Source organism: Schistocerca piceifrons, chromosome 2, assembly GCF_021461385.2.
Source record: "Schistocerca piceifrons isolate TAMUIC-IGC-003096 chromosome 2, iqSchPice1.1, whole genome shotgun sequence".
In the NCBI taxonomy this organism is placed as follows: Eukaryota; Metazoa; Arthropoda; class Insecta; order Orthoptera; family Acrididae; genus Schistocerca; species Schistocerca piceifrons.
The window spans coordinates 604,727,703-604,755,652 of record NC_060139.1 but is presented as its reverse complement, the minus strand read 5'-3'; the positions used below and the strand labels follow the sequence as shown (position 1 = coordinate 604,755,652).

At 42.5% G+C, this 27,950-nt stretch overlaps 1 protein-coding gene across 1 annotated transcript in view; it reads right to left on the bottom strand.

The window, feature by feature from the left end:
• LOC124775650 (odorant receptor 43a-like) overlaps positions 1-11,284 on the bottom strand; it is a 41,569-nt gene extending 30,285 nt beyond the window's left edge. Inside the window, exons 1-2 of the mRNA XM_047250477.1 lie at positions 11,051-11,284; positions 159-760 (exon numbers count right to left, since the gene is read on the bottom strand). Coding sequence (XP_047106433.1) covers positions 159-760; positions 11,051-11,284 — 836 coding nt within the window. The remainder of the gene's footprint in view (positions 1-158; positions 761-11,050) is intronic.
• Positions 11,285-27,950: the final 16,666 nt, after the last annotated feature.

The window sequence follows — 27,950 nt, the reverse complement described above, 5'->3', positions numbered from 1 at the left end:
ATAAAGACGAAGAGTGGACACAGAGCATATATCGACCACGACCTTTCAGCGCAGAAGTATTACCTAAAGGGACTAGACAGTGGGAACATTGTTCACCTTGCCAAGCCCATACACAAAGAATTTTAATTATACTACGTAGAAGCTACGCTCATACATACCTGATAATATCTTCATGAGTATCAATACAAAGGCAGAGTTGCTTGTACATTACTTCATGCCTGTCTGTTATTGTTTTGTCTGGAAGCTGCTTTTCTTTCTGGATTGGTCCATCTCCAGTGGTAGGAGCGTACAGCTGCTTGATGCGCAAGTTCAAGACCATAAGCTGCTCGGTGACGAGTATCATTACGACAGCAAAGAAACAGTCGAAGGCGAAACTGATGAAGACGTATATCACGGACGACGCGCTCTGGACGGCGTACGAGAGCTCGTAGAAGAGCGGCATGCTCTGCGGCTCCCAGGGGATGTGGTTGAACGGCAGCTGGCGCTCGCCGGGGTGCGCCACCAGCGGCATAAACATCCAGATGAGGCAGAGCACCGTGAGGTAGGCGAAGGCGGCCAGCGTGACTCGGCGCGCCGTACTGCGGCTGCCGACCGCCACCGCCAGCATGCCGGCGTCGGCGTCGCAGTAGCCGCCCTGCGAGTTCGCCAGCCGGTCCACGCGCCGCACCAGCAGACAGTAGCGCTCCTCGTGCAGCATCAGGTGGCATGCCTTGGCCACGCCGGCGCCTATCGTGAACGCGTTCAGCAGCGAGTAGGTGACCTTGTAACACAAAAAGTTATGCAGTTGCTACATTTAAAATGTTTCATTTTTTTGCTCGTCAGTAATAATACAATTGTCATGATTCGTCTATTTATGGACGAAAGTAACTTTAACACGATTCATGACTGCCAATAATGTAGCTCAATGAAACTAGGAATATACACACACAGAACAGTTACAAGTACAGTACAAAATATGTTGTTGCTGTTGTGTGGTCTTTTTAGTCCTGAGACTGGTTTGATGCAGCTCTCCACGCTACTCTATCCTGTGCAAGCTTCTTCATCTCCCAGTACTTACTGCAACCTACATCCTTCCGAATCTGCTTAGTGTATTCATCTCTTCAACTCCCTCTACGATTTTTAGCCCTCCACGCTGCTCTCCAATGCTAAATTGGTGATCCCTTGATGCCTCAGAACATGTCCTACCAACCGGTCCCTTCTTTTTGTCAAGTTGTGCCACAAACTCCTCTTCTCCCCAATTCTATTCAATACCTCCTCATTAGTTATGTGATCTACCCATCTAAACTTCAGCATTCTTCTGTAGCACCACATTTCGAAAGCTTCTATTCTCTTCTTGTCCAAACTACTTATCGTCCATGTTTCACTTTCATACATGGCTACACTCCATACAAATACTTTCAGAAACGACTTCCTGACACTCAAATCTATACTCGATGTTAACAAATTTCCCTTCTTCAGAAACGCTTTCCTTGCCCTTGCCAGTCTGCATTTTATATCCTCTCTACTTCGAACATCATCAGTTATTTTACTCTCCAAATAGCAAAACTCCTTTAGTACTTTAAGTGTCTCATTTCCTAATCTAATTCCCTCAGCGTCATCCGACTTAATTCAACTGCATTCCATTCTCCTAGTTTTGCTTTTGTTCATGTTCATCTTATATCCTCCTGTCAAGACACTGCCCATTCCGTTCAACTGCTCTCCCAAGTCCTTTGCTGTCTCTGACAGAATTACAATATCATCGGCGAACCTCAAAGTTTTTATTTCTTCTCCATGGATTTTAATACCTACTCCGAATTTTTCATTTGTTTCCTTCACCGCTTGCTCAATATACAGATTGAATAACATCGGGGGTAGGCTGCAACGGTGTCTCACTCCCTTCCCAACCGCTGGTTCCCTTTCGTCCCCGTCGACTCTTCTAACTGCCTTCTGGTTTCTGTACAAATTGTAAATAGCCTTTCGCTCCCTGTATTTTACCCCTGCCACCTTCATAATTTCAAAGACAGTATTCCAGTCAACATTGTCAAAAGCTTTCTCTAAGTCTACAAATGATAGAAACGGAAGTTTGCCTTTCCTTACTCTAAGATAAGTCGTAGGATCGGTATTGCCTTACGTGTTCCAACATTTCTACGGAATCCAAACTGATCTTCCCCGAGGTCGGCTCCTACCTGTTTTTCCATTCGTCTGTAAAGAATTCGCGTTAGTATTTTGCAGCTGTGACTTATTAAACTGATAGTTCGGTAATTTTCACATCTGTCAACATCTGCTTTCTTTGCGATTGGAATTATCATATTCTTCTTGAAGTCTGAGGGTATTTCGCCTGTCTTATACATCTTGCTCACCAGATGGTAGTTTTGTCATGACTGCTCTCCCAAGGCCGTGAAAGATAACTGAAAGAATTTCGCAATGAGGAGAACAAAAATGAGTAATTTTTGATAACCTTTCTCGTGGAGCACAGCAGTTTTTCTTAGTAGCTTAAAATTAACGTTAGTAGTCCCGACCGCAAGAAACATTTATTTTAGGGTTTACCGGTTTAGGTGAGTTACTGACCATCTTCAAATGTTCAAATGGTTCAAATGGCTCTGAGCACTATGGGACTTAACAGCTATGGTCATCAGTCCCCTAGAACTTAGAACTACTTAAACCTAACTAACCTAAGGACATCACACAACACCCAGTCATCACGAGGCAGAGAAAATCCCTGACCCCGCCGGGAATCGAACCCGGGACATCTTCAAATGTCATAACACGTTGGTAGGCGTTGGTGGTGATCGGAGAAGGTGTTACGAACTCTACGAACATCGACTGCTCAGCGGATCGAAACCGGTAATCACAAAAAGTAAATGTTCCTTGCGGTCGAGACCACTTAGTTCACTTTAAAGAATACTTTTATTGAAAGGTAATAGTTACACTGAAATCATCGAAATGTACGACGGTTCCCTGGACATTAAAAATGGCAGAAATGATTCCTAATAGAGTGTGTGGTCCCCAGACGCGGCAATGCTTGCTCTACAACGTGCTCTTAAGCTAGCCGAAAGGTCCTTAAGTAATTGTTAAGGTGGGGCGGTCCTGTCCGTCATTGCGGTTGACATGTGGACATGCTCAGATTCATCTCCCCAGAGCAACTCATATACGATCAGTGGAAATTAGCAAGGGGGAACGGCAGGCATGATCCTTCACCGAATATCGTTTCGTTGCAGGTGCTACTCCACTTGCGCTATTCGATGCGGTCGCGCATCGTCGTCCATAACAATTTAAGATGCTGAGACTTCCACCATCCGTATTTTAAAAGACAAAAATTAAAATCGCTGCTTGACTTCCGATTCCCAATTAACACTGACATTTAATCTTAACTGCGGTTCTTCTACTGTCTTGACCACGGGCAGCATCCGACCTCATCTCTTCTAGCAGCGTTTTTCTGAATATTAAGTGAAGGGGGTTGGGAGACAACAGGGGAATTCTACAGACCAGAAGTCGGACAAAAAAAGGAAATGAGCGTTTGAAGTCACTGGCCGGGAGGCCCCTTACGGGGCAGGTCTGGCCGCCTTGGTGCAGGTCTTATTACATTCGACGCCACACTGAGTGACCTGCGCTCCGGATGGGGATGAAATGATGATGAGGACAACACAACATCCAGTCCTGAAAGGAGAAACTCCCCGACCCAGCCGGGAATCGAACCCGGGCCCCTTAGGACATCAGTACGTCATGCTGACCATTCAGCTACCGGGCGGACAGAAGTCGGACAGATACGTTAGAAATCTTGCAGGTATTACCAAAAACACACACATGGAAATGTGAAGTAGTTTCAACTGATACATCGCATACTAACACACAGAAATAGCGCTAACCAGATACAGAAAGCGTCTTGCTGCACGGCAAGACAAAGGGAACAACTTGCAACATAAGCAAGCGTCCTGTTAACTCCCTAGCCTTCGATGAGAGAGAGTGTGTGCCCTGGAAGATACATTGTAATGATTATTATTATTCACTAGGAAGAATAAACTGAAGCTCGAAATGGTTCAAATTGCTCTAAGCACTATGGGACTTAACATCTGAGGTCATCAGTCCCCTAGATTTAGAACTACTTAAACCTAACTAACATTAGGACATCACATAGCCATACCCGAGGCAGGATTCGAACCTGCGACCGGAGCAACAGCGCGGTTCCTGACTGAAGCGCCTAGAACTGCTCGGACACAGCGTAAAATGAAGGCCAATCAGGGGCAGTACATAGTACATAGTACTATCGAGCAACCATGGCTAGCTTTCTCGTACCTACGGAATGGCGTTCAATTTAAGATGGTTTAATAGGAACAGTAGACAATGACATACACATACAAATGGTGGTAGTTTCTGTGCTACGAAATTCCACGAACTGCTCCAACTAACTACTGGAAGCAGCTAAGGACGAGAGGCCCTCTCACGTCACCACGCTGGGTAGCCGCACGGTCTGAGGCGCCTTACCATGGTCGGCAAAACTCCCCCCGTCGGAGGTTTGAGTCGTCCTTCGGGCATGGGAGTGTGCGTTGTCCTTAGTGTAAGTTAGTTTAAGTTAGATTAAGTAGTGCGTAAGCTTTATGACCGGCGACCTCAGCAGTTTGGTTCCATAAAACCTCACCACAAATTTCCATTTCCTCTCCCGTCATTGTTACCGACAGTATCGCAACAGAATGGTCCAGCAGGAGAAAGAGGAGCCCGCCGCCAACCTAACCAGAGTGACGGTTAAGCTTTCTTCTGCCCTGCAAGGCCTGGTCTCACGGTTCTGAAATTCGGTTGCTTGGAGTGGCGGCAACTCGCAGAAAGTGGATGGACAGACTGGCGACCCTCCGACAAGAAGAACCCGTGGTCTGGAATTCAAAACATCGCCATGAATAGGCTTTGAGAATGTTCGCCACATTGTGGTCGGAAAACCGCTGCGCTCCGACGTGACAACAGTCCCCTGACTGCCGGTGAAAATTAGCTTGATACGGTTTCAGTGACGATTAATTTCATCGTCTTTTTGAATGTTAATCGGATCTACCTTTGCGATATGTCAAATGGTTCGTAAATTTGCTTGTAACCGAAATTTACTGACAGAAAAGTAAAAAGTATTTACGACACCCCGTCTGTCAGGGCCGAGTTCAGTCCAGAAAAGTAACATGTGGGGATGGAGTACAGTGTCACAATTACGTTGGCCGATGAGTGTATCATGTTCAAAGATTTGTAGGTCAGTACGTCCAAGCAACATTTGCCTACACACACTGTTACACATGGAACAACAAAACAGTCACGCCCGACAATATTACTGGATTCATTACGTCTTCCTATCTCTCGCCATATGAGGGTATGTCTATCGTTGTCAGGCATGATGGTTTTGTTAGTTCTGGTATTGTAATGTTATGAGGATTAATGTTGCAAGGCTGTATTGTATCAAATCCATCAGTCCTGATCCCTTATTGTAGTCAGCTGTTGCACTCCCACTGAAAGAATACCCGCTCCTGTTGAGCAACTCCACCAACCAATTGCCCGAAACGTAGTCCCTTCCGTCACCGACTCTCTGCCATCGCCAGTCCCTTATCTCCTGGATCCCTAATCACCGTCGTTGAGGCCACCTCCCCGTACCCCCAATATCCCTCATGTCCATAGTCTTGCCGCTATCGAACGATACCTCTCCTAGCATCCTTCAGACCCTAAACCCACTACCTCGCTACTTACGCACCTTACCAATACATCTGACACACAACTATTTTTCCTTTGCAAGGAGAGCTTACAAAGAAATAACGGCACAACCGTTGACACCTGCAGTGCACCTTACAGCCCCAAAGTGTTTCTGGACCATCTAGTAAATTTTTTTCTGTCGTCAGTCTTTGACTGGTTTGATACTCGTCACGAATCCTTCCCTTGTGCCAACCTTTTTACCTCAGACTAGCACTTGCATCCAAAGTAAATTATTTGTTGGATCTATTACAGTACTTGTCTTCCTCTACAGACATTGCCCTCTACACCTCCCTCTAATACCATGGAAGTTAAATATTATCACCATATCCCTTCTGCTTGTCAGTGTTTCAACATATTCCTTTCTCCGCCGATTCTGCAGAGGACCACCTCATTTCTTGCCTTATGAGTCCATCTAACTTTCAACATTATTCTGTAGCACCAGATCTCAAATGAGTCGATTTTCTTCTGATCCAGTTTTCCCACAGTCCATGTTCCACTACCATACAATGCTGTGCTCCAAACGTTCATTCTCAGAAATTTCATCCACAAATTAAGATACGTGTTTGATACTAGCAGACTTGTCTTGGTCAGGAATGGCGTTCCTGCCGGTGGTAGTCCGTTATTTATGTTCTCCTTGCTTCGTCCGTCACAGGTTATTTTGTGCCTAGGTAGCAGAACTCCCTAACTTCAGCTGCTTCGTGACCACCAAACCTGATGTTAAGTTTGTCGCTGTTCTCATTTCTACTACTTCACATAACTTTCGTCTTTCTTCTATCTACTCTCAAACCGTGTTCTGCACTCATTAGACCATCCAATCCATTCAGCAAATCCTGTAATTCTTCTTCACTTTAACTTAGGATAGCAATATCACCAGCAGATTTTATCACTGATATGCTTCCGCCCTGAATTTTAATCTCACTCCTGAAACTTGCTCTTGGCTTTCTAAATATTCTTCTCGACAGGCTATGTATAGGGAGTTTAAAGCAATAAATGATAAAGTCGAACGCCTTAAAATTATATATAAATCACACATAAGGTGGCTATCGATCGAAGTTGCTGTTAATCGCATTTTAAGTCAGTGGTTTGAACTACAGGCACATTTTGAAATATCCAGACATCAGAGTATGTGCTACATGGCTGAATTATTATATAGCATGTACTCTGATGTCGTGAATAAGCTTTATCTTCTTAGATCAAATCTGGAAGAAGATCAACTGATCAATAAATCATTCCAATCAAGAACAGCAGACTGTTCAAAGTTACTGCAAGACCTAGTTCATCTTATTGTGGGATTTACGAGGCAGATTGTTGTGCTCGGTTATGAAAGGGATTTGCTAACTGTATACATTAGAAAATAAAAATCCCCTAATATTTATGTTGGCCATGAAGTAGAGGTGTCGTTGGTAAGTATGATAAAAGAAAGCAAAATTAACGCAGAAAGCGAAACAGTTTTTCGCAGTAGGTGCGAAAATTTTCTGCTTTGCTTAGCAGAGGAGCTCCAGAGGCGACTGTTGAATGATGCCAAAGTTTTCCAAAAACTGTGCCTAATTGTTCCAGAACAATGTTTTAGGGTGGTGAAAGAAAGTATAATCCCACTAGCTCAGGAATTTCAATTACCTGACACAGAAATAACAAAAATTAACTTTCAGTGCTCAAAATTAACTACTGTTAAATGGAAAAATGTCGACAATACAGTAGAACTTTGGCAAGAGATCACATCATATAGAGAGGCTAGTTCCCAAAATCCATTTCAGGAGCTCTCGGATTTTACAGTGATGCTTTTCGTGTTATCTTGCTCAAATACTAAGGTCGAAAGAGCATTTAGCATGCTCAACAATGTGAAAACCTCCCTCAGGAATAGACTTAAAACCAATATGCTAAACGCGATTCTCACTGTGAGGACCGGAATTAGGCGTGTGAACAAATGTTGTCATAATTACGTCTTATCAGAGCATGCTTTGAAGCAAATTGGCACAATAGCTGCGTACCGAGGAGGCCCACAATCCAGAACGTCAAATGAAGAAGAGGCAGCGGACGATATGGATGAACTGTTATTATTTTAATCGACATAGGTGAGTAAATATCTTTAAATTTGTGCGTCTTCACGTTTTCGTGGCGCAATGACTTCTACCTTAAATTCTGGACGTGCTGAGCATAATGTCGGCTTCTCCTTCTAATATATTGGCTGTATACTGTCCATTCATCTGTCTGTCGGTTCATTCTGAAGACGACTGGACGCTATACAGCCGAAATATTAGAAGTAGAAGCTGACTGTGTGCGACTGCACGCCCGAAATTTAATGGAACGTATTTAACTTAGCTTGTTACTATCCCACTAAAATGTGATGTAGTTATATAATAATATATATTTTATGTTTTGGCCGAGTTCGGAGGATTTTTAAATGTTTGTCCGTCTCTTGAACTAGGTATGCGCATAATGTTTAATATAAATTTTAATTTTGTCTCTTTATTTGCAAGAAAATATGGATAGATCAGATTTGTACGGATTTTGGCGGAGTTTTAATCTTTTCTCGATGCGTAAACAAGGTAATTAAGGTAATGTTTTAAAATCAGTTTTATTTTTTTCTTCAGTTTTGCAAGAAAAGATGGAGATATTTCATTATGACGGATTTTTGGGTATTGGCTTGACGGAAAAAATAATCACGTGTTGGCAACACTGCATTTTGGCGTGGGGAGGGAGTCTGTGTTGAGCTTTTGTAGGGAAAGGTCACCCGCTGCCACTCCGATGATGAATAACGTGCAGAATATAGTATAAAGTGAAAGTAATAGTTAAAAAATGTTACACTGGTTTGGCGGAGAAAAGTATTTCAGCTATTTCGCGGAAATACGCGCGGAATTAATTAAAAGAGTTACGTTTGATAAGGTGTCGCGTTTAAAAATCGTTGTCGTGGAGAAACATACTAATTGCACAAAGTAAATGAAAAGGCTTCCGTGATCAGTGGTTGCTTGTTTAATTAACGTGGAATTGCAACGCAGCAATGGTTACTTCATTGTTAACGTGAAACAAATATTAGTGATGAATGAGATGTGAAAGAGCGTACCCCTTTGTTAGGGAAGTGTATTATGTGCAAAAGTGAAAGTAAACCAAAAGTAATTGGAATTGTACCGTTATTTATTGAAAGTGACATCTTTCGTTCTTTAATTAAATAACTTCAATGTCAGCAAAGTGTAAGGCACACGTATTTATATTAGGTACATGGTCAGGTCATTTGCGTAACAAACCGTGATATGTATCTAAAGTCCCACACTTGAATCCGATATTGCGATTGCTGCAAAATAAACTAGAGAACACGTTAATTACTAAAGACAGGAGCCTTGCACTGTTTTCGACCCGCTTGTGTTTCGCCAATTCTGCAACTAAACCTGACGGTTTTGATTAGCCTGAGTAAGATGCAGTATTCGCATTTTGTGAATGTGGTCAAAATTTTCATTACTGATTTACCTTAGAGATGTGGCTCCCACTAAATAATGCCAGACTATTAGTGGATGTTGCTTCATTCGTAGACGTTTCGATCATCCAACTTTCGATTTCTCAAGTTTCACCAACACACTTTAGTTAATGGGTGGTCGGTATGGGTTATGTTGTTTGAAACCTTTTGTAATTACATGCGTACTCCACATTTCTGATACAAGGACAATTTCAATGCTTTGACCTGTGTTACGATATCATGTTTCAATGAGATGTCAATAAGATTACTCAGCTGTAACTGGAGAACGAATTAAGATAAGCTTAACTTGCAGCAGGCGACCGACCTACCCGACGTGATGCCCTCGCCATACGACATTTGATTTCAGCGGAAAGGCACAATGGCTTTTCTAGTGTAATTCTCTATCTGTATGATAGGTCGCGTGGCGTGCCTTCCACTTGAAAATTACGAGATGCAGACAAGATGGTGGCTTTTACAATTGACGTCATGTCGCTTTTGCCTCCCTCTGATGTCATACTAGATGAAACCACATTTCTGTTTATTCATCTGTCACTCTTTTTGAAAGATATTAGCACATCTGTTGTGGACCCTTTTCTTCTTCTGACTGTCAACGTGATGTTGTTGCAAATGGTGCCTTGCTCACGTTAGATAGGTCAACATGAAAGTGGAGGCATGAACGTCAGGAAAAACAGACAATATGCGACAAGTAGGCAGTATGCCCAGAAAGGGGGAGGTAGGGTGGCTTGGACTGGAGAGACGTCTATGGTGGGGCCCTTTGCTCCATAGTCGACATGATGAAGTCGATATTAAGTGGGTCAGTACGTAACCTCCACAGGTGCGTAATAGTTGTGAAGTTGATATCACTATAGATTTCCACGCTATCGCCAAATGCATCTGTATCTGAGTGAGGTGCAAATGCAACAAAATTATTTGAAAATTTCTCGGGTATTCAGCCTGGTAGCGTCGTCCAAAAGGCGCGATATTTCGGCAAGACGACCTCTTGCCAGCTTCAGGCGACACGCAGCAACAAATGACCTTCAAAGTCGGTGACAGTTTGCCGCACATCATCGCAGCCAATAGTGGTGTGGCTTCTTAATTTTTGTGAAAGCACAGGACTAGCGGATTGCAGTTTGGCCCAATATATTAATTAGCTAGATTTGAGAAAATCACTTCTTCACCAGAATGATATTATCTGGTGATTAGTTCAAATGAAAATCCATCATTTTATTTCTTATGATGAAATGTAGATATTTCAGTAATTTTGATAACAGTGGCCATTGTTTTTGTACCCTTTAATTGAAGTTCAGTTGAAATATTGCATTACTACCAAATTAGCAGTGTCATATATTTACATAGTGGGTTAAATATAGGTAAATGTATGTATCGGCGGTGTTTTTTTCTTTATGAAAGTTTGGTTCATTACTACTGAATGGATATACACTGCTTAGTGTCTTGTGTATAAAAATATGTGGGCGACAAATGGAAGCAGTATAGATTACTGTGAGACGGCATTGAACTTACTGGAATGTTTAGTATAAAAATAATGCTGCAAATACAAAACTGAGCATATCTTCCAAAGCGGTGAAAGAATGTTTGATTTCTCTGTATCTTTTTGCTTGTTACTCAGTCAAAAGGTTTTGTCAATATAAATGACATATGCCAGATTTATGTTTAAAACGTGCTCTGGCTATAATTAAAGTGCAATAATATTTACTGTAGAATAATTACAACTGTCATATGTCCTTGGTTTGGTCATTACAAACACAAATTTAGTGAGAGTGCAGTTGCCTGTGCCAGACTGCTGCTGCTCTCGCTGTTACCCTTAGCTACAGCATAGACTATGTCCTCAGATAAGGACATAATTTAATATCGATACGTGTGATGAAATAGAGGGGGAAGGGCTTGAACCTCGGTGAGGTCTCCCCAGTTCTTCCAGACGCCCAGCACGTTCTCGATGGCGTTGCCGACGGCCAGCGCTGCCAGCCACACCTTGAGCAGCGAGAACCGCCAGGAGCCGGGCAGCGGCCACACGCCCAGCGCCCACAGCAGGCGGATGTTCGTCCTCAGCAGCGACCGCTGCGTGTAGCGCCAGGTTAAGGAGCTGCCGTCGGCCGAGCTGTCTGGCTGCTTGTCGTTCTTCATCCTGACAGCACAAAAATCCAGTCTTGTTCTTGCAGTCTTCCTTGCAGCGTGTACTAGTTTAGCTGAAAAGTGGGGCGCCAGTACATTCAGTTTCTAAAAATGTCTTAAGAGAGCCCGCGTTTACTATCTTAGGTTTTATTGGCACTAAGAAATATCATGACGGCAAGTTACCGGACTATACCGGCATCGTGGAAAGATATTGTGCTCTGACGTTATTCAGTATTCCTAGAGCTATATTTTGTTGGTTATGACTGGCGCAAAAGTGATGCTCCCCAAATACATTGGCCCTTCCCATGTGTGGTTACTTAACGTTCGTGAAAAGAGGAAATCTTAAAGGCTATTGACAATATCTAATATTTACTACTTTCTTTTTATCCATGCATGTTCTAAGAACTAAAGTTGTAGGATCAGTGTGTGTCTCTTGAAGGTTCTGAAGAATATTTGTGGACTTTTTATGACATCTGTCATGCTTCCAAACGAGAATCTGTGGACAGCAATTTATTATCACAAGATTTCCTAAAATTGCTACATTATCAGTTTCAGAATATTAACTGACACGTAAGGGGGTGACAACACTCGACAAACAGTGACCATTGCTCAGCCACCATAAATAGTCTGGTGTTCTTATTCACTGGTTCTGCATCACCCAATCACTCTCGACGGAAGAACAGGACGGCCATTATCCTCGTCTCAAACACATGTGGACCTGTAAATCTAACTGTTATAGCAGAAAATAGAAAGTAGTTGTAAATTAGAATTTTTTACTAAAGATCGTTACCACTGCCACAGGCAAAATCAAGTCTTGCCAGAGGAAGAGGCCGAGGCCGGAAGTGAACCAGTATGTCGCAAGTGGATCAGGCCCTCAACGTATTACGGTACCATTTACTGAGTGAGAATACGCATTCAGGAGAAAGACAACTGCGAAAAAACACCAAAAGAAGTGAGGAAAGCATATCCGTTAGCCTGTAAGAAATGGTGCAAGAAACTCTACATCTTGCGCTAGACACAACAGTTACCAGCCTACTACATTAGTGTAGCAGAATAGGGAGGAAGAATGCGGTCGCCAGCCGGAGTGGTCGAGCGGTTCTAGGCGCTACAGTCTGGAACCGCGCGACCGTTACGGTCGCAGGTTCGAATCCTGCCTCGGGCATGGATGTGTGTGATGTCCTTAGGTTAGTTAGCTTTAAGTAGTTGTAAGTTCTAGGGGACTGATGACCTCAGAAGTTAAGGCCCATAGTGCTCAGAGCCAAAAATGCGGTCGCTACAAACTCAATCTCGCACTATACTCGTATGCTAGCTCCCTTTAAATATCCCAGTGTTCCAGATCTTGTCATAAGTTGATCATTGGGATCAATTTCATACACACTAATAGACCTCAATTCTGGCGTTGCAGTAACGTAGTTAATCTATGCCCTAGATGCTCGAGCATAGTCTACGATCTAGCCAAAAACGTATTCGAGATGATGATCTTCACCTAGTAAACTTCCTGCTGCTTGCCACTGACTATCTTCTGACTACACTACATCCGCCGAGCGGTTATAGGCGCTTCAGTCTTGAACCGCGCGACCGCTACGGTCGCAGTTTCGAATCCTGCCTCGGGCATGGATGTGTGTGATGTCCTTAGGTTGGTTAGGTTTAAGTAGTTCTAAGTTATAGGGGACTGATGACCTCAGATGTTAGGTCACATAGTGCTGAGAGCCATTTGAACACTACATCCCACGGCTTTTCCAGCCCTGAACTTGAACATGGAAGCCAGATCAGGGTCTCCAGGATCAAAATTCCTTTTCTAAATCCAAGTGCCTCTAGGTGTTGAAACCGACCAAGATAATAGGGAGGAGATCAAAATAAAACTACTGACACATGGTTCACTGCTGTTGCATCATCAAGGGTAATCGTAGAACTCAGAGTGGGACCGAGAACATTCCAGCAGCCATCGCGAGGTCACTTGTCATTGGGCAACAGCTAACCCTGTCGCAGTTTTCAGTAACGATGGTTTTCGTCGGACATTCTGCTCCAGACACACACTTTATTCTTAAATGTATGTCTACCGATGCTTGTCCTTGGATAGCCAAGAAAATTATAACACCACGTTGGTCCCATTTGGACGCATTTGGTCATAAAATCACAATAGCTGACGTTTTAGCGTTTACAACACGCGCCGTAAAGACACGAATACTACGCCAATCTCGTGCCCATACGTCATACGTCGGTTCTTATCTGCCTGCATCGGAGTCGCTCTAATTTTCAAATATGCCACAGCAACGCCCTTAAAGGAAAACTTTTTGATCACCCCTTACATTTTTCTCAGTGGCGGAACTCTGCATCCATGTGTGTAATATTCGTTTCCACGATAAATCTCTAAGTGATCTCGCTGCTTTTGTAATTATGAGTCAGTCCCTTCATATTGTGTACAGGTATTTCAAACGTGTAAGTTTTGTATTTTGCCGGCATAGTACAGAACCAAAGTATGGCAGAAGATGTGATTGTTCCATAGCAGTTACCAATCGGCGATGCATTACAAAGCGGTTAGAGTGTTATAAATGATGTGTTAACTGTTTATACTCCCAAATGATCACAGTTGTCGCAACGATCATATTAAGGCGACAATTGTCATCGCACAGCAATATGTTTCGTCTGCGAGAGAGAGAGAGAGAAACGAGATTGTGCTGAGACTTGGTAACCTCCAACCAGCTGTCATACCCCGTACACGTCGCTAAACGACCAGATCCCACTTCGTCTCTTACGAGATCTAATACTAAAATTTTAGAAACAGAATTGGTGGAAGGATGAAAGTGGCTAAACGCAACTTAATAAGCATATGCTTGAACACTTAAATACCCTGTATTACGACGCAACTTCTTTGACTTTGAGAATGAAGTCTACGAGTTGCAACCTACTAGAAAAACGCTGCAGCACGTAAGCAAACGGGGCGTGGGCAAGTTTCTGAGTAACTTACCTGCAGCAGGTTTATGAGATACAACTTAGTATGAACAGTGGTTGCTGAAGGACTGTCAAAACAGGTTTATGACCTTACACGAGAGACATTCTCAAGGGGTGAGGTATCAGGTGATTCCGGCGCTACTACATGATTCTTCACTGTGAGATGTTGGCATGGCTCTGACCTTTCCGGTCACACAAGAGGGAGCCTTTACGTTCGCCATCGCTCTGCAGTCCATCTCACTTGTTGCTAGTACTCTATTTTAGACCTAATCCAAGTTTTGAAAGATTTGGTTCTCTCTTCATAGGTTTTGCAAATTTTCGCAGACGTTAGCCCACCTGTCTAAAGGAGTTCCGGCCACTTCTGCATTTTCAGCTATGTGAAAATTTTCGTTTACTTGAAATTTTCACAAAGCCAGGAGGTAATTACTTTTCTTCAAGAGAAATTATATTTCACGTATGAAACTACACACAGTAACAAAACTCCTTGCAGTAATTTCATGCTCTTGAGTATTTCCTTCAACGCAAGTACAACACATTTTATCTGACTCAAAAACCGTACCACAAACAGCTTATCGTGTTACCTTGACTGAGGATTCAGAGTGACTAGACACCGAACCCTAGTTCAGTTGTTTGTTACCAATAAAAGCATTAAGGCTTATACTCAATGTCTTTGGCGTTTTAAACAACAGCCTCTAACCCTGGTAGTTAAAGTGAATCACTAAGTAAACCTTTTGATCCATTTTTAACTGATTAGGGAGACCAGCTTTAATGAACGCTCTAAATACTCCTCTTTGCGCATAAGTCGATGAATGATAGTTTCAGTTACTTGAAGCGACGTCTGGAACCGACAATAAAGATAATATTTTCTTTATGTAGACAGTCCAGTAAAAGGAACGGGATGTTAGGAATCATCTGTAAAATTTTAGTAGAGGAGGCTTTACTTATAATTACTACAAAGGACTTGACTTTCACCGTTTAGTTTATCAATATGTTACTTAAAGCATTATGACACTGTGATAGGTCTCGGTAGTACGCAAACGGTGTTTCACAAACGGCTGGGGCCTGTCAATTTCTAAATACTTAAGATTCGAGAATGGAGAAGATCTTCCCATCTATTGAATATATCTAATATCTGTCACTTTATATTTCATCGTGCCTGTTTGAGAGATTGGTGAAAACTGCCGTTTTAGGTTCAGTCATTTATATCTTGAATATTTGCAAGACTTCTTTTCTCTTGACTTCTTTTGTGAATTTTCATACTATACAATGGAAATGTATCACTTTTAAATCTTGACACAATCACTTATTATATCAAAGGCGCCAATAATTACTACAATAATTCATATTATCAGTTTCGGCATATTAAGTCTCATATACGGATGTGACAGTAATCTATATACAGTTTCATCGTAATCTGTAAACATTAGTTACACGCACACCAGACATCAGGAAAAATTACACAAAACACATCAATGTACGTCTTCTCTTCACATGGAAACGAGTCTCTTTTACAGGACCAATGAATATTAATTTCTGTCAGTATATTAATTAAGTGGAATAGTGCAAATCAGTCGTGCAGATGAGTCATATTACGTCTGTCGGTGTCCTTGCTTGGGCCTTACACGCTCTATTTGAATTCTTGTCGTTCTTGTCACATCTAACAACGGCACTTATTACTTCTAAACCAATACTGTGAACGTTTATAGTAATTTGCGGCGCTCTTCTCATAACCAATTACTGTGTGCTGTGGCCTCGAAAGAGCTACGAGGGTTGTTCGTAAATTAAGGTCCGATTGGTCGCGAAATGAAAACCACAGTGAAAATCAAAAATTTGTTATTCGCAACAGTTAGCCACACCTTCCAGCTACCTCTCTAAATAGTCGCCGCTACGGCATCGATATTTTTCGTGGCGTTGCAAATACGTACCAGTACCCTCGTCACAGAAAGCAGCCGCCTGTGCTTTCCGCCAATTCTCTATACTGGTCTGCCTTTCGTTGTTTGTGCCAAAATGTTGTCGTCGTAGCCAGCGGTTCATGTGAGCAGAAATGAACAACGGAGGGAGCTAATTAAGGGCTATACTGTGCGTAATCAAACACTTCCCATCGAAAACGCTGCAGGAGCTTTTTCATTGCGCTTTCAGAATGCGGCTGAGAATTATCGTGAAGAAAGAAACGCATGAGAATTATGTTATGTGGGATTGCATAGCTCCAGGCTAAATCTCTCACGAGATCCAAATACTTGCCGGGAGATACAGTTGTTTTAGGCATTTCTACGTGATCACTTTGTGATTTCAACTGAAAAGATCGTGCGCACTAAAGACACTGCCCAACACATCTGTGCAAACTTCCATCGGATTTTCACAGTGATTTCCATTTCGCGCCTAATCTGACCTTACTTTCTGAAAAAGCCTCATAATAAGTTGATCTAGTCGAGGACTACACTAAAATGTGATTTTGATTACAAATATGCTGTTTCTTCTGCGTTGAGACAGAGCATACAGCCGGCCGGAGTGGCCGTGCGGTTCTGGGCGCTACAGTCTCGAGCCGAGCGGCCACTACGGTCGCAGGTTCGAATCCTGCCTCGGGCATGGATGTGTGTGATGTCCTTATGTTAGTTAGGTATAATTAGTTCTAAGTTCTAGGTGACTGATGACCTCAGAAGTTAAGTCGCATAGTGCTCAGAGCCATTTGAACCTTTTGAACAGAGCATACACCAGACAGACAGAAAATCGTGACGCCAGTTCTACACATACCGAAAATTTGTCATGTCCCAAGGTGGACAGGTACTTATCTAATAGAAGTGCGTAAAAAAATCCGATAGTACAGTAAAACGCTCCAGTAATTATATAGATATTTAACGGTAAGTCTTCCGTTTGGTAATGGGCAAACTGCAGTGCATGGCGAAATATTATTGTTGTTTCCAGAATGAGATTTTCACTCTGCAGCGGAGTGTGCGCTGATATGAAACTTCCTGGCAGATCAAAACTGTGTGACCGACCGAGACTCGAACTCGGGACCTTTGCCTTTCGCGGGCAAGTGCTCTACCAGAGCTCCACTGCAGAGTGAAAATCTCATTCTGGAAACATCCCCCAGGCTGTGGCTAAGCCATGTCTCCGCAATATCCTTTCTTTCAGGAGTGCTAGTTCTGCAAGGTTCGCAGGAGAGCTTCTGTAAAGTTTGGAATGTAGGAGACGAGATACTGGCAGAAGTAGAGCTGTGAGACCAGGCGTGAGTCGTGCTTCGGTAGCTCAGATGGTAGAGCACTTGCCCGCGAAAGGCAAAGGTCCCGAGTTCGAGTCTCGGTGGGGCACACAGTTTTGATCTGCCAGGAAGTTTCATTATTGTTGTTACACGAATGTACGAGTAGAACAGTTTTTATGGCGTTGAATGTCCATGAACAGTGGCTATGGGAAGAACATTTATGATCTTCTTGATTTGTTTGTTTCTAGGATTCTTACAAACTTCGTTAAGATGAACAAAACCTAGGGAAAAGACTTTCTCTTCTTTCGTAATCTTTCAGAGACCATGGATCTTGATTTTGATTGGATCTGGTTATTGCAAGAGCCTTGCTGAAAGAGACTTGGCCATGTGTGGTTACTTAACATTCCTGAACAGAAAAAATCTACAAATAAATGACCGCACCATTTTACGGAGGATGAAGCTATCCCGAGGCCACGGATGCTGCATTACGGTTCAGTATAGCACCTAAGTTTCGTAACTGATTTACGAAAACACGGAGATGTTCAGTGAACAAAACTTCCCTGTTACACCAATTGATTGTCCTAGAACGTATGGGGAAGGAAATACGCCCAAGTGTCTCTGACAAGCCACGCTAGAATTCGGCTTCAGTAATGAAGGCTGACTGTAATTAAAGTTCCAATTTCAAACCGCTGTACAGAATTAGCCACTGTTCAGAATGACGAAAAATTTCATCGGAATATTATCGATGAAGGGGAAAACGTATGGAACGTATGGAAAAAAAAATATTTTATTACATTACGGCAGAAGACGAACAATAAAAGACGCCGGGTGCATGTCTTTCCCTGTGTTTGCATCTGAGAGGCTCGGCATGACTGTTTCAATGCACGATTGCATGCTGCTCTTTTGCATGAATGGTGGTTGAACGCCAGTGTTTCTGCAGAAGTTGCACACACTCAAGGGCATGAAAAAAGGCGTTGCTCAGATGTCTCACAAAAGTCCGGGGAAATGATTACGAGAACACAGGTTCTTTTTGACTTCATTGTGGGAAAGGGAGGAAAACAACTGATCCGGCGTCAGTAGAAACTGCGGCCACAGGATTGCAGGAGGGGCTGAGCGGTGGTGTGGTACCACCCAGTGCACGGGGAACTGCCACAACCTTGTACGTGCCTGTGAGCATAGACCATAAAATTCTACGAAACATCCTGCATTACTGTCCGTACAAAATGGCCGATGTTTTCAGGAGTTGCTTCGTGCTGACCTGCCAGCAAGACAAACTTTAGCTCTAGAATTTCTTGCTCCCATGGAAGTGGGCAGTGAATGGTCATGGAGCATTCTGTGGACAGACGAAGCCCATTTCCATCTCCAAGAACATGTCGGTATACAGACTGCAGAATATGAGCAACTGAAAATCCGTTCGCATATCAACCGGTATTGCTTCGCTCTGCAAACGTAACTGTATGGGGAAGGTTGACGGCTTCATTTATCGTAGGGGTTATATTTTTTTCGAGGAGATGCGTCCTGCGGGCTCTGGTACCTGTACGGTCACTGGTAAACATCATGAGAGTCTTCTGTCGACCAGTTTTACTCCAACGTTTCAATAGCATGTATGTGTGTGTAGGATCGTTTTTGTGCAAGACGAGGTTCCTCCGCACATTGCCCAGCCAATGAAGTATCTGCTTAGATGCATTTTGGAAATGCTATAATTATCAGCCGTCATTTTCCTACAGCCTGGCCGTGCAGATCGTCAAATGCTAATCCGCGTGACTTCTGGCTGGGTGCTTTGCTCAATGCTACGATTACAAACGAAGCCCAACTGAAGGCACGCATTGCGCAGCGTATTCTGATTGTGAGACTCTCCAACCTGCTCTGAGATATTCTGTTTTCCGATTTCAAGCTGTGGCAGAAAACGGTAGACAGTATATTGAACATGTCTTGCAGCAGTCCCACGACACTTAAAAATCGATCTCTTTAGCAGTTTTTATACGATTTCTCGCCTCAGAACAATTAAAAACCTGTGTCTTTGTTGCTTTTTATGCGATCCTTGGTTTCAGAACTTTCTCAAAGAGATTTTTCCCATCCGATGTAGAACAACCTTGCCATGGTGGGTGGTCTTACTTACATCATATTCCAATTTTACAGGAATTTTTTATCTGTCCAGCCGTTCATACACAGTTATTTTCCAACAATACTATTATGTGACGTGTTATGCACCTACTATATTCCAGTTTCACAGTGACCAGCGAGAGAATTCGCTGTAGGCATCATCCATGTGTTTCACTTCGGCTTGTCGCAGTTGTAGTCCCTCTGTCCAACATGAAATTAATATCTTTGTCATATTTTAATTTTTCCTTGTTTTTCCGAGACCTTTCTATTACTGTTTCATTCCTTTAATCTGCTATTGTTGCATTATTACTGGTCGCCTCTTTTGTGATCAATTTCTTCTCCGCATAGGTTCCTTCAGTAGTGCTGCCATATGCTTTTGTTTGATGTCATTACTCACAATCTAGAGTCGTCAACAAAGGACAGTCTGCACGAAAAAGATGACACTCCCATCAACGTAACATAACAACTTCTTGCTCCTTGCCCATCAAACTTACTCCAGTCAGACATGGTGGGCTATAATGCATGCACTGCAACAACCGCAATACCAGAAAAATACGGGAAGTGCTAAACGCCTTGAACGTTGCCGTGAAGCTTGTGACAGCCAGAGCGAGAGCACCAGCAGCAGCGAGTACTGTTTGTATAAAGCGTTTATTTTGCATTTTGTTTACGACCTTCCACTAAGGAAGGGATTCTATTTGTGTTTATCTGCTCTGCATAGTAACTAACAGTTCTTGATAAAACTTTACGTAGTTTTCGTGTTAGATTTCTTAGTGTTTTCTTGATCGTTTAGAACAGAAAGCGCCCTAAAACCGTCTTTTGTTTGTTTCGCGGCCGTTAGCCACTAGTCACTTGAATCAGCAGTTGTCTTGTGACAGCCAGAGCGAGAGCACCAGCAGCAGCGAGTACTGTTTGTATAAAGCGTTTTTGTACTTATTTGCTGCGCTTAGCTTTTAAATAGTTTTTCTGGGAAAACCTAGCGTAGTTTTCGCGTCTCGTATTTCAGTGAGTGTTTCTTGATTATCAGAGTAGCTCATCAGAAGATTATCTTGGGAATTTGTCACCGTATAGAGTAGGGTAAACATAGTCATGTGTAGGGACTGTGGTTGTTGTGAGCGGACGCAAGGAGAATTGGCCACTCTTCGGGGGCAGGTGGAGGCTCTGTCTGTTAAGCTCATCGAGCTCGAGGCGCAGGCGTCGGCTCGTAGTGGCGTTGGGGCAACTGTGGTGAGACCTATGCCTACTTCGGTGGCCTTGGAATCACATGGAACCCCTGATGTCGCTGCGTCTTCCGGCAGTGAGCATCTTATCGGTCAGCCATCACTCCAGGGTGAATGGCGGACAGTGGTGGACTCGCGCGTGCCTGGCCGAAAGGCGAAGGTGGGATCTGGCCGCGTGGCAGCTGCCTTACCCCTTTCCAACAGGTACGGGGTGCTTCCTAGTGGTGATGACATCGTTTCCGAGCCACCACAGGATGCCTCGCCTGTTGGGCCAGTGGCCGATTCTCCGGCAAGGTCCCGACAGTCACAGAGGGCGGACCTATTAGTTATAGGGAGCTCCAACGTTAGGCGGGTTATGGAGCCCCTCAGGAAAATAGCGGGTAGATCGGGGAAGAATGCCAGTGTGCACTCGGTGTGCTTGCCGGGGGGTCTCGTCCGTAATGTGGAGGAGGCCCTTCGGGCAGCTATTGAACGCACTGGGTGTGACCGGCTGCAGATAGTAGCACATGTCGGAACGAATGACGCCTGCCGCTTGGGTTCTGAGGCCATCCTTGGTTCCTTCCGGCGGCTGGCTGATTTGGTGAAGACAACCAGCATCGCACGCGGGGTGCAAGCTGAGCTTAATATCTGCAGCATAGTGCCCAGAGTCGATCGCGGTCCTCTGGTTTGGAGCCGTGTGGAGGGTCTAAACCAGAGGCTCAGACGACTCTGCGACTTTAATGGTTGCAAATTCATCGACCTCCGTTATTGGGTGGAGAACTGTAGGGCCCCCCTAGACAGGTCAGGCGTGCACTACACACCGGAAGCAGCTACTAGGGTAGCAGAGTACGTGTGGCGTGCACACGGGGGTTTTTTAGGTTAGAGGGACCCCCCCCCCCTTGGGCGAAACGATAAAATACCTGACGGCTTACCAGAGAGGACATTATCATCGTTGATAAAGAACGTCCGTCCTCAGAGACCAAAAACAGGAAAAGTTAACGTAATATTGGTAAACTGCAGGAGTATCCAGGGCAAGGTTCCTGAATTAGTATCTCTTATTGAAGGAAATAGTGCGCATATAGTATTAGGAACGGAAAGTTGGTTAAAACCGGAAGTGAACAGTAACGAAATCCTAGACACAGAATGGAATATATACCGCAAGGATAGGATAAACGCCAATGGTGGAGGAGTATTTATAGCAGTAAAGAATTCAATAATATCCAGTGAAGTTATTAGCGAATGCGAATGTGAAATAATCTGGGTTAAGTTAAGTATCAAAGGTGGGTCAGATATGATAGTCGGATGCTTCTATAGACCACCTGCATCAGCAACCGTAGTAGTTGAGCGCCTCAGAGAGAACCTGCAGAACGTCGTGAAGAAGTTTCGTGATCATACTATTGTAATAGGGGGAGACTTCAATCTACCAGGTACAGAATGGGATAGTCACACAATCAGAACTGGAGCCAGGGACAGAGACTCTTGTGACGTTATCCTGACTGCCTTGTCCGAGAATTACTTCGAGCAGATAGTTAGAGAACCAACTCGTGAAGCTAACGTTTTAGACCTCATAGCAACAAATAGACCGGAACTTTTCGACTCCGTGAATGTAGAAGAGGGTATCAGTGATCATAAGTCAGTGGTTGCATCAATGACTACAAGTGTAATAAGAAATGCCAAGAAAGGAAGGAAAATATATTTGCTTAACAAGAGTGATAGGGCACAAATCGCAGAATATCTGAGTGACCACCATCAAACGTTCATTTCTGAGGAAGAGGATGTGGAACAAAAATGGAAAAAATTCAGAAACATCGTCCAGTACGCCTTAGATAAGTTCGTATCGACTACGGTCCAAAGCGAGGGGAAAGATCCACCGTGATATAACAATCATGTACGAAAGGTACTACGGAAACAAAGAAAGCTTCATCATAGGTTTAAGAGTAGTCGAATCATAGCTGATAAGGAAAAGCTGAACGAAGCGAAAAAGAGCGTAAAGAGAGCAATGAGAGAAGCATTCAACGAATTCGAACATAAAACATTGGCAAACAATCTAAACAAGAACCCTAAAAAGTTTTGGTCATATGTAAAATCGGTAAGCGGATCTAAATCCCCTATTCAGTCACTCGTTGACCACGATGGCACCGAAACAGAGGACGACCGAAGAAAGGCAGAAATACTGAATTCAGTGTTCCGAAACTGTTTCACTGCGGAAAATCGTAACACGGTCCCTGACTTCAGCCGTCGCACGGACGCCAAAATGGAAAATATTGAAATAAACGATATCGGAATTGAAAAACAACTGCTATCACTTAGTAGCGGAAAAGCATCCGGACCAGACGAGATACCCTTAAGATTCTACAGTGATTATGCTAAAGAACTTGCCCCCTTTCTATCAGCAATTTATCGTAGATCGCTGGAAGGACGTAAAGTACCTAGCGACTGGAAGAAAGCGCAGGTCGTTCCCATTTTCAAGAAGGGTCATAAATCAGATGCGAATAATTATAGGCCTATTTCGCTTACGTCAATCTGTTGTAGAATAATGGAACATGTTTTGTGTTCTCGTATTATGACGTTCTTAGATAATACAAATCTCCTTCATCATAACCAACATGGATTCCGCAAACAGAGATCATGTGAAACTCAGCTCGCCCTATTTGCCCAAGAAATTCACAGTGCCGTAGACACTGGCGAGCAGATTGATGCCGTATTCCTGGACTTCAGGAAGGCATTTGATACGGTTCCGCACTTACGTTTAGTGAAAAAAATACGAGCTTACCGAATATCGGACCAGGTTTGTGATTGGATTCAGGATTTCCTAGAAGAAAGAACACAACATGTCATTCTTAACGGTTCAAAATCTGCAGATGTAGAGGTAATTTCGGGAGTACCGCAGGGAAGCGTGATAGGACCTTTATTGTTTACAATATACATAAATGACTTAGTTGACAACATCGGTAGCTCCGTGAGGCTATTTGCAGATGACACGGTTGTCTACAAGAAAGTAGCAACATCAGAAGACTCGTACGTACTCCAGGAGGACCTGCAGAGGATTAATGCATGGTGCGACAGCTGGCAGCTTTCCCTAAACGTAGATAAATGTAATATAATGCGCATACATAGGGGCAGAAATCCATTCCAGTACGATTATGCCATAGGTGGTAAATCATTGGAAGCGCTAACGACCGTAAAATACTTAGGAGTTACTATCCGGAGCGATCTGAAGTGGAATGATCACATAAAACAAATAGTGGGAAAAGCAGGCGCCAGGTTGAGATTCATAGGAAGAATTCTAAGAAAATGTGACTCATCGACGAAAGGAGTAGCTTACAAAACGCTTGTTCGTCCGATCCTTGAGTATTGCTCATCAGTATGGGACCCTTACCAGGTTGGATTAATAGAAGAGATAGACATGATCCAGCGAAAAGCAGCGCGATTCGTCATTGGGACATTTAGTCAGCGCGAGAGCGTTACGGAGATGCTGAACAAGCTCCAGTGGCGGACACTTCAAGAAAGGCGTTACGCAATACGGAGGGGTTTATTATCGAAATTACGAGAGAGCACATTCCGGGAAGAGATGGGCAACATACTACTACCGCCCACATATATCTCGCGTAATGATCACAACGAAAAGATCCGAGAAATTAGAGCAAATACGGAGACTTACAAGCAGTCGTTCTTCCCACGCACAATTCGTGAATGGAACAGGGAAGGGGGGATCAGATAGTGGTACAATAAGTACCCTCCGCCACACACCGTAAGGTGGCTCGCGGAGTATAGATGTAGATGTGTAGATGTAGATCTGAACTGCATTGTCCAAACTGTCTCGTCGTACTGAGAATAAAAGTGTAATATCTAAACTGTAACAGAACTTGTCAGTTCCGTTTAACTTGTCGGTCTCCTATCACATAATAACAGATTACAGAAGATAAACTTCTTTGCCGAGATCGCTATAATAACCTTTATTCTCGATAACCGGTTTCGGTAATCAGTGTTAACATCATCAGGTAAAAGAAAGACAGAATACTGCATAATTCTTAATACAACAGTAAGAGCAGTCTTTCTCACGAATTGGCAGATACGTAACAGCTGTTTTAAGAAGTTCGCAATAATCTGTCTGTCGAGATCTGAAGATGGTAACATTGACTACCGAAATCTTTTATCGAGAATATAGGTTATTATTAGCGATTTTCGCAAAGAAGTTTACCTTGGCTTTGAGCACTATGGGACTCAACTGCTGAGGTCATAAGTCCCCTAGAACTTAGAACTACTTAAACCTAACTAACCTAAGGACATCACACACATCCATGCCCGAGGCAGGATTCGAACCTGCGACCGTAGCAGTCGCGCGGTTCCAGGCTGTAGCGCCAGAACCGCTCGGCCACCAGCGGCCGGCGAAGTTTACCTTCTCTAATCAATATCACAGGTGGCACCTTGCGGCTAAAATGAGCAAACTATGACACAATAAAGAAAATTTGTACAGCGTGCCTATAGAGCGTTTAACTAACCTTACAGGCTATCAGAAAATTTAGGATGTGCAAGAAGAGGTACACTTTCGACTTAGGAAATATGGATGAACCAGAGATGTAGTTCTAATCCTACGGTTGATAGCGGAAGCAAGTATAAAGAACATGGCTAAGTGTTAATTTTGTCGACCTATAAAAATCGTCCAATATTATGCAGTGGTGCATGGTGTTTGCAGTCCTCACAGGCACAGGCGTACACTATGGAGAAAAATAGGTTAAGTGCTACACTGTATAGTATATGATCACCTATTATTTTACATTGTGTGCTGTACTCTAACTCTTTATGAGAGCCTGAACTCTGCAAGGGACATTTTCAGTGAGGTTTCTGAATGTCTGCAGAGGAATGGAAGCCTGTTCTTCCTCAGGAGCCGATACTAGAGAAGAATGTTGAGCGTTGGGTCTGGAGCGAAGTCGACTTTCTAACCCAATCAAAAGGTGTTCCATTAGATTCATGACGGGTCTGTGAACAGGCCAGTCCATTTCTGGGGTTGGTTTTGTCCACAAACCATTGCCTCACAGATGCTGCTTTATGATAGAGTGCATTCTCATTTTGATAAAACATCCATCATCTCCTACCTAATAGACGTAATACAAAGTGCTGTTTAATGTGTTTATACCCTTTAGAATTTAGTGTTTTGTTAACCACAGTGATATTATATTAGATTCGTAATTTGTAATGATGTGGAACGAGTCAAATTTTCCAGTACATGACATAATTAAGTTAATTTAACAACATGCTTAAGTTAATATAACAACTTTTTTTATTTTTTTATGTTTATTTTATTTTATTTTATTTTAATTTATATCTAAAAATTCCTCTATGGAGTAGAAGGAGTTGTCTTTCAGAAATTCTTTTAATTTCTTCTTAAATACTTGTTGGTTATCTGTCAGACTTTTGATACTATTTGGTAAGTGACCAAAGACTTTAGTTGCAGTATAATTCACCCCTTTCTGTGCCAAAGTTAGATTTAATCTTGAACAGTGAAGATCATCCTTTCTCCTAGTATTGTAGTTATGCACACTGCTATTACTTTTGAATTGGGTTTGGTTGTTAATAACAAATTTCATAACAGAGTATACATACTGAGAAGCTACTGTGAATATCCCTAGATCCTTAAATAAATGTCTGCAGGATGATCTTGGGTGGACTCCAGCTATTATTCTGATTACATACTTTTGTGCAATAAATACTTTATTCCTCAGTGATGAATTACCCCAAAATATGATGCACTATGAAAGCAATGAGTGAAAATAGGCGTAGTAAGCTAATTTACTAAGATGTTTATCACCAAAATTTGCAATGACCCATATTGCATAAGTAGCTGAACTCAAACGTTTCAGCAGATCATCAATGTGTTTCTTCCAATTTAATCTCTCATCAATGCACACACCTAAAAATTTGGAATATTCTTCCTTAGCTATACGCTTCTGATTAAGATCTATATTTATTAATGGCGTCATACCATTCACTGTACGGAACAGTATGTACTGTGTCTTATCAAAATTCAGTGAGAGTCCGTTTACAAGGATCCACTTAGTAATTTTCTGAAAGACAGTATTGACAATTTCATCAGTTAATTCTTGTTTCTCAGGTGTGATTACTATACTTGTATCATCAGCAAAGAGAACTAACTTTGCATCTTCATGAATATAGAGTGGAAAGTCATTAATATATATTAAGAACAACAAAGGACCCAAGACTGATCCTTGTGGAACCCCATTCTTGATAGTTACCCAGTTTGAGGAATGTGCTGATCTTTGCATATTATGAGAACTGCTTATTTCAACTTTCTGCACTCTTCCAGTTAGGTACGAATTAAACCATTTGTGCACTGTCCCACTCATGCCACAATACTTGAGCTTGTCTAACAGAATTTCATGATTTACACAATCAAAAGCCTTTGAGAGATCACAAAAAATCCCAATGGGTGGTGTTCGGTTATTCAGATCATTCAAAATTTGATTGGTGAAAGCATATATGGCATTTTCTGGAAACCAACATTTTGTTAGTACTTCATTTTTACAGATATGTGAAGCTACTCTTGAATACATTACTTTCTCAAAAATTTTGGATAAAGCTGTTAGAAGGGAGATTGGACGGTAATTGTTGACATCAGATCTATCCTTTTTATGCAAAGGTACAACAATAGCATATTTCAGTCTATCAGGGAAAATGCTCTGTTCCAGAGAGCTATTACACAGGTGGCTGAGAATCTTACTTATCTGTTGAGAACAAGCTTTTAGTATTTTGCTGGAAATGCCATCAATTCCATGTGAGTTTTGGCTTTTAAGCAAGTTTATTATTTTCCTAATTTTAGAGGGAGAAGTGGGTGAGATTTCAATTGCATCAAATTGCATAGGTATGGCCTCTTCCATTAACAGCCTAGCATCTTCTAATGAACGCCTGGATCCTACCATATCCAAAACATTTAGAAAATTATTATTAAAAATATTTTCAACTTATGACTTTTTGTTCATAAAGTTTTCATTCAATTTGATGGTAATAGTGTCTTCCTGTGCTCTTGGTTGACCTGTTTCTCTTTTAATAATATTCCAAATTGTTTTAATTTTATTATCAGAGTTGCTGATTTCAGACGTGATACACATACTTCTGGATTTTTTAATAACTTTTCTTAATATAACACATTAGTTTTTATAATGTTTGATAGTTTCTGGGTCACTACTCTTTCTTGCTGTCAGATACATTT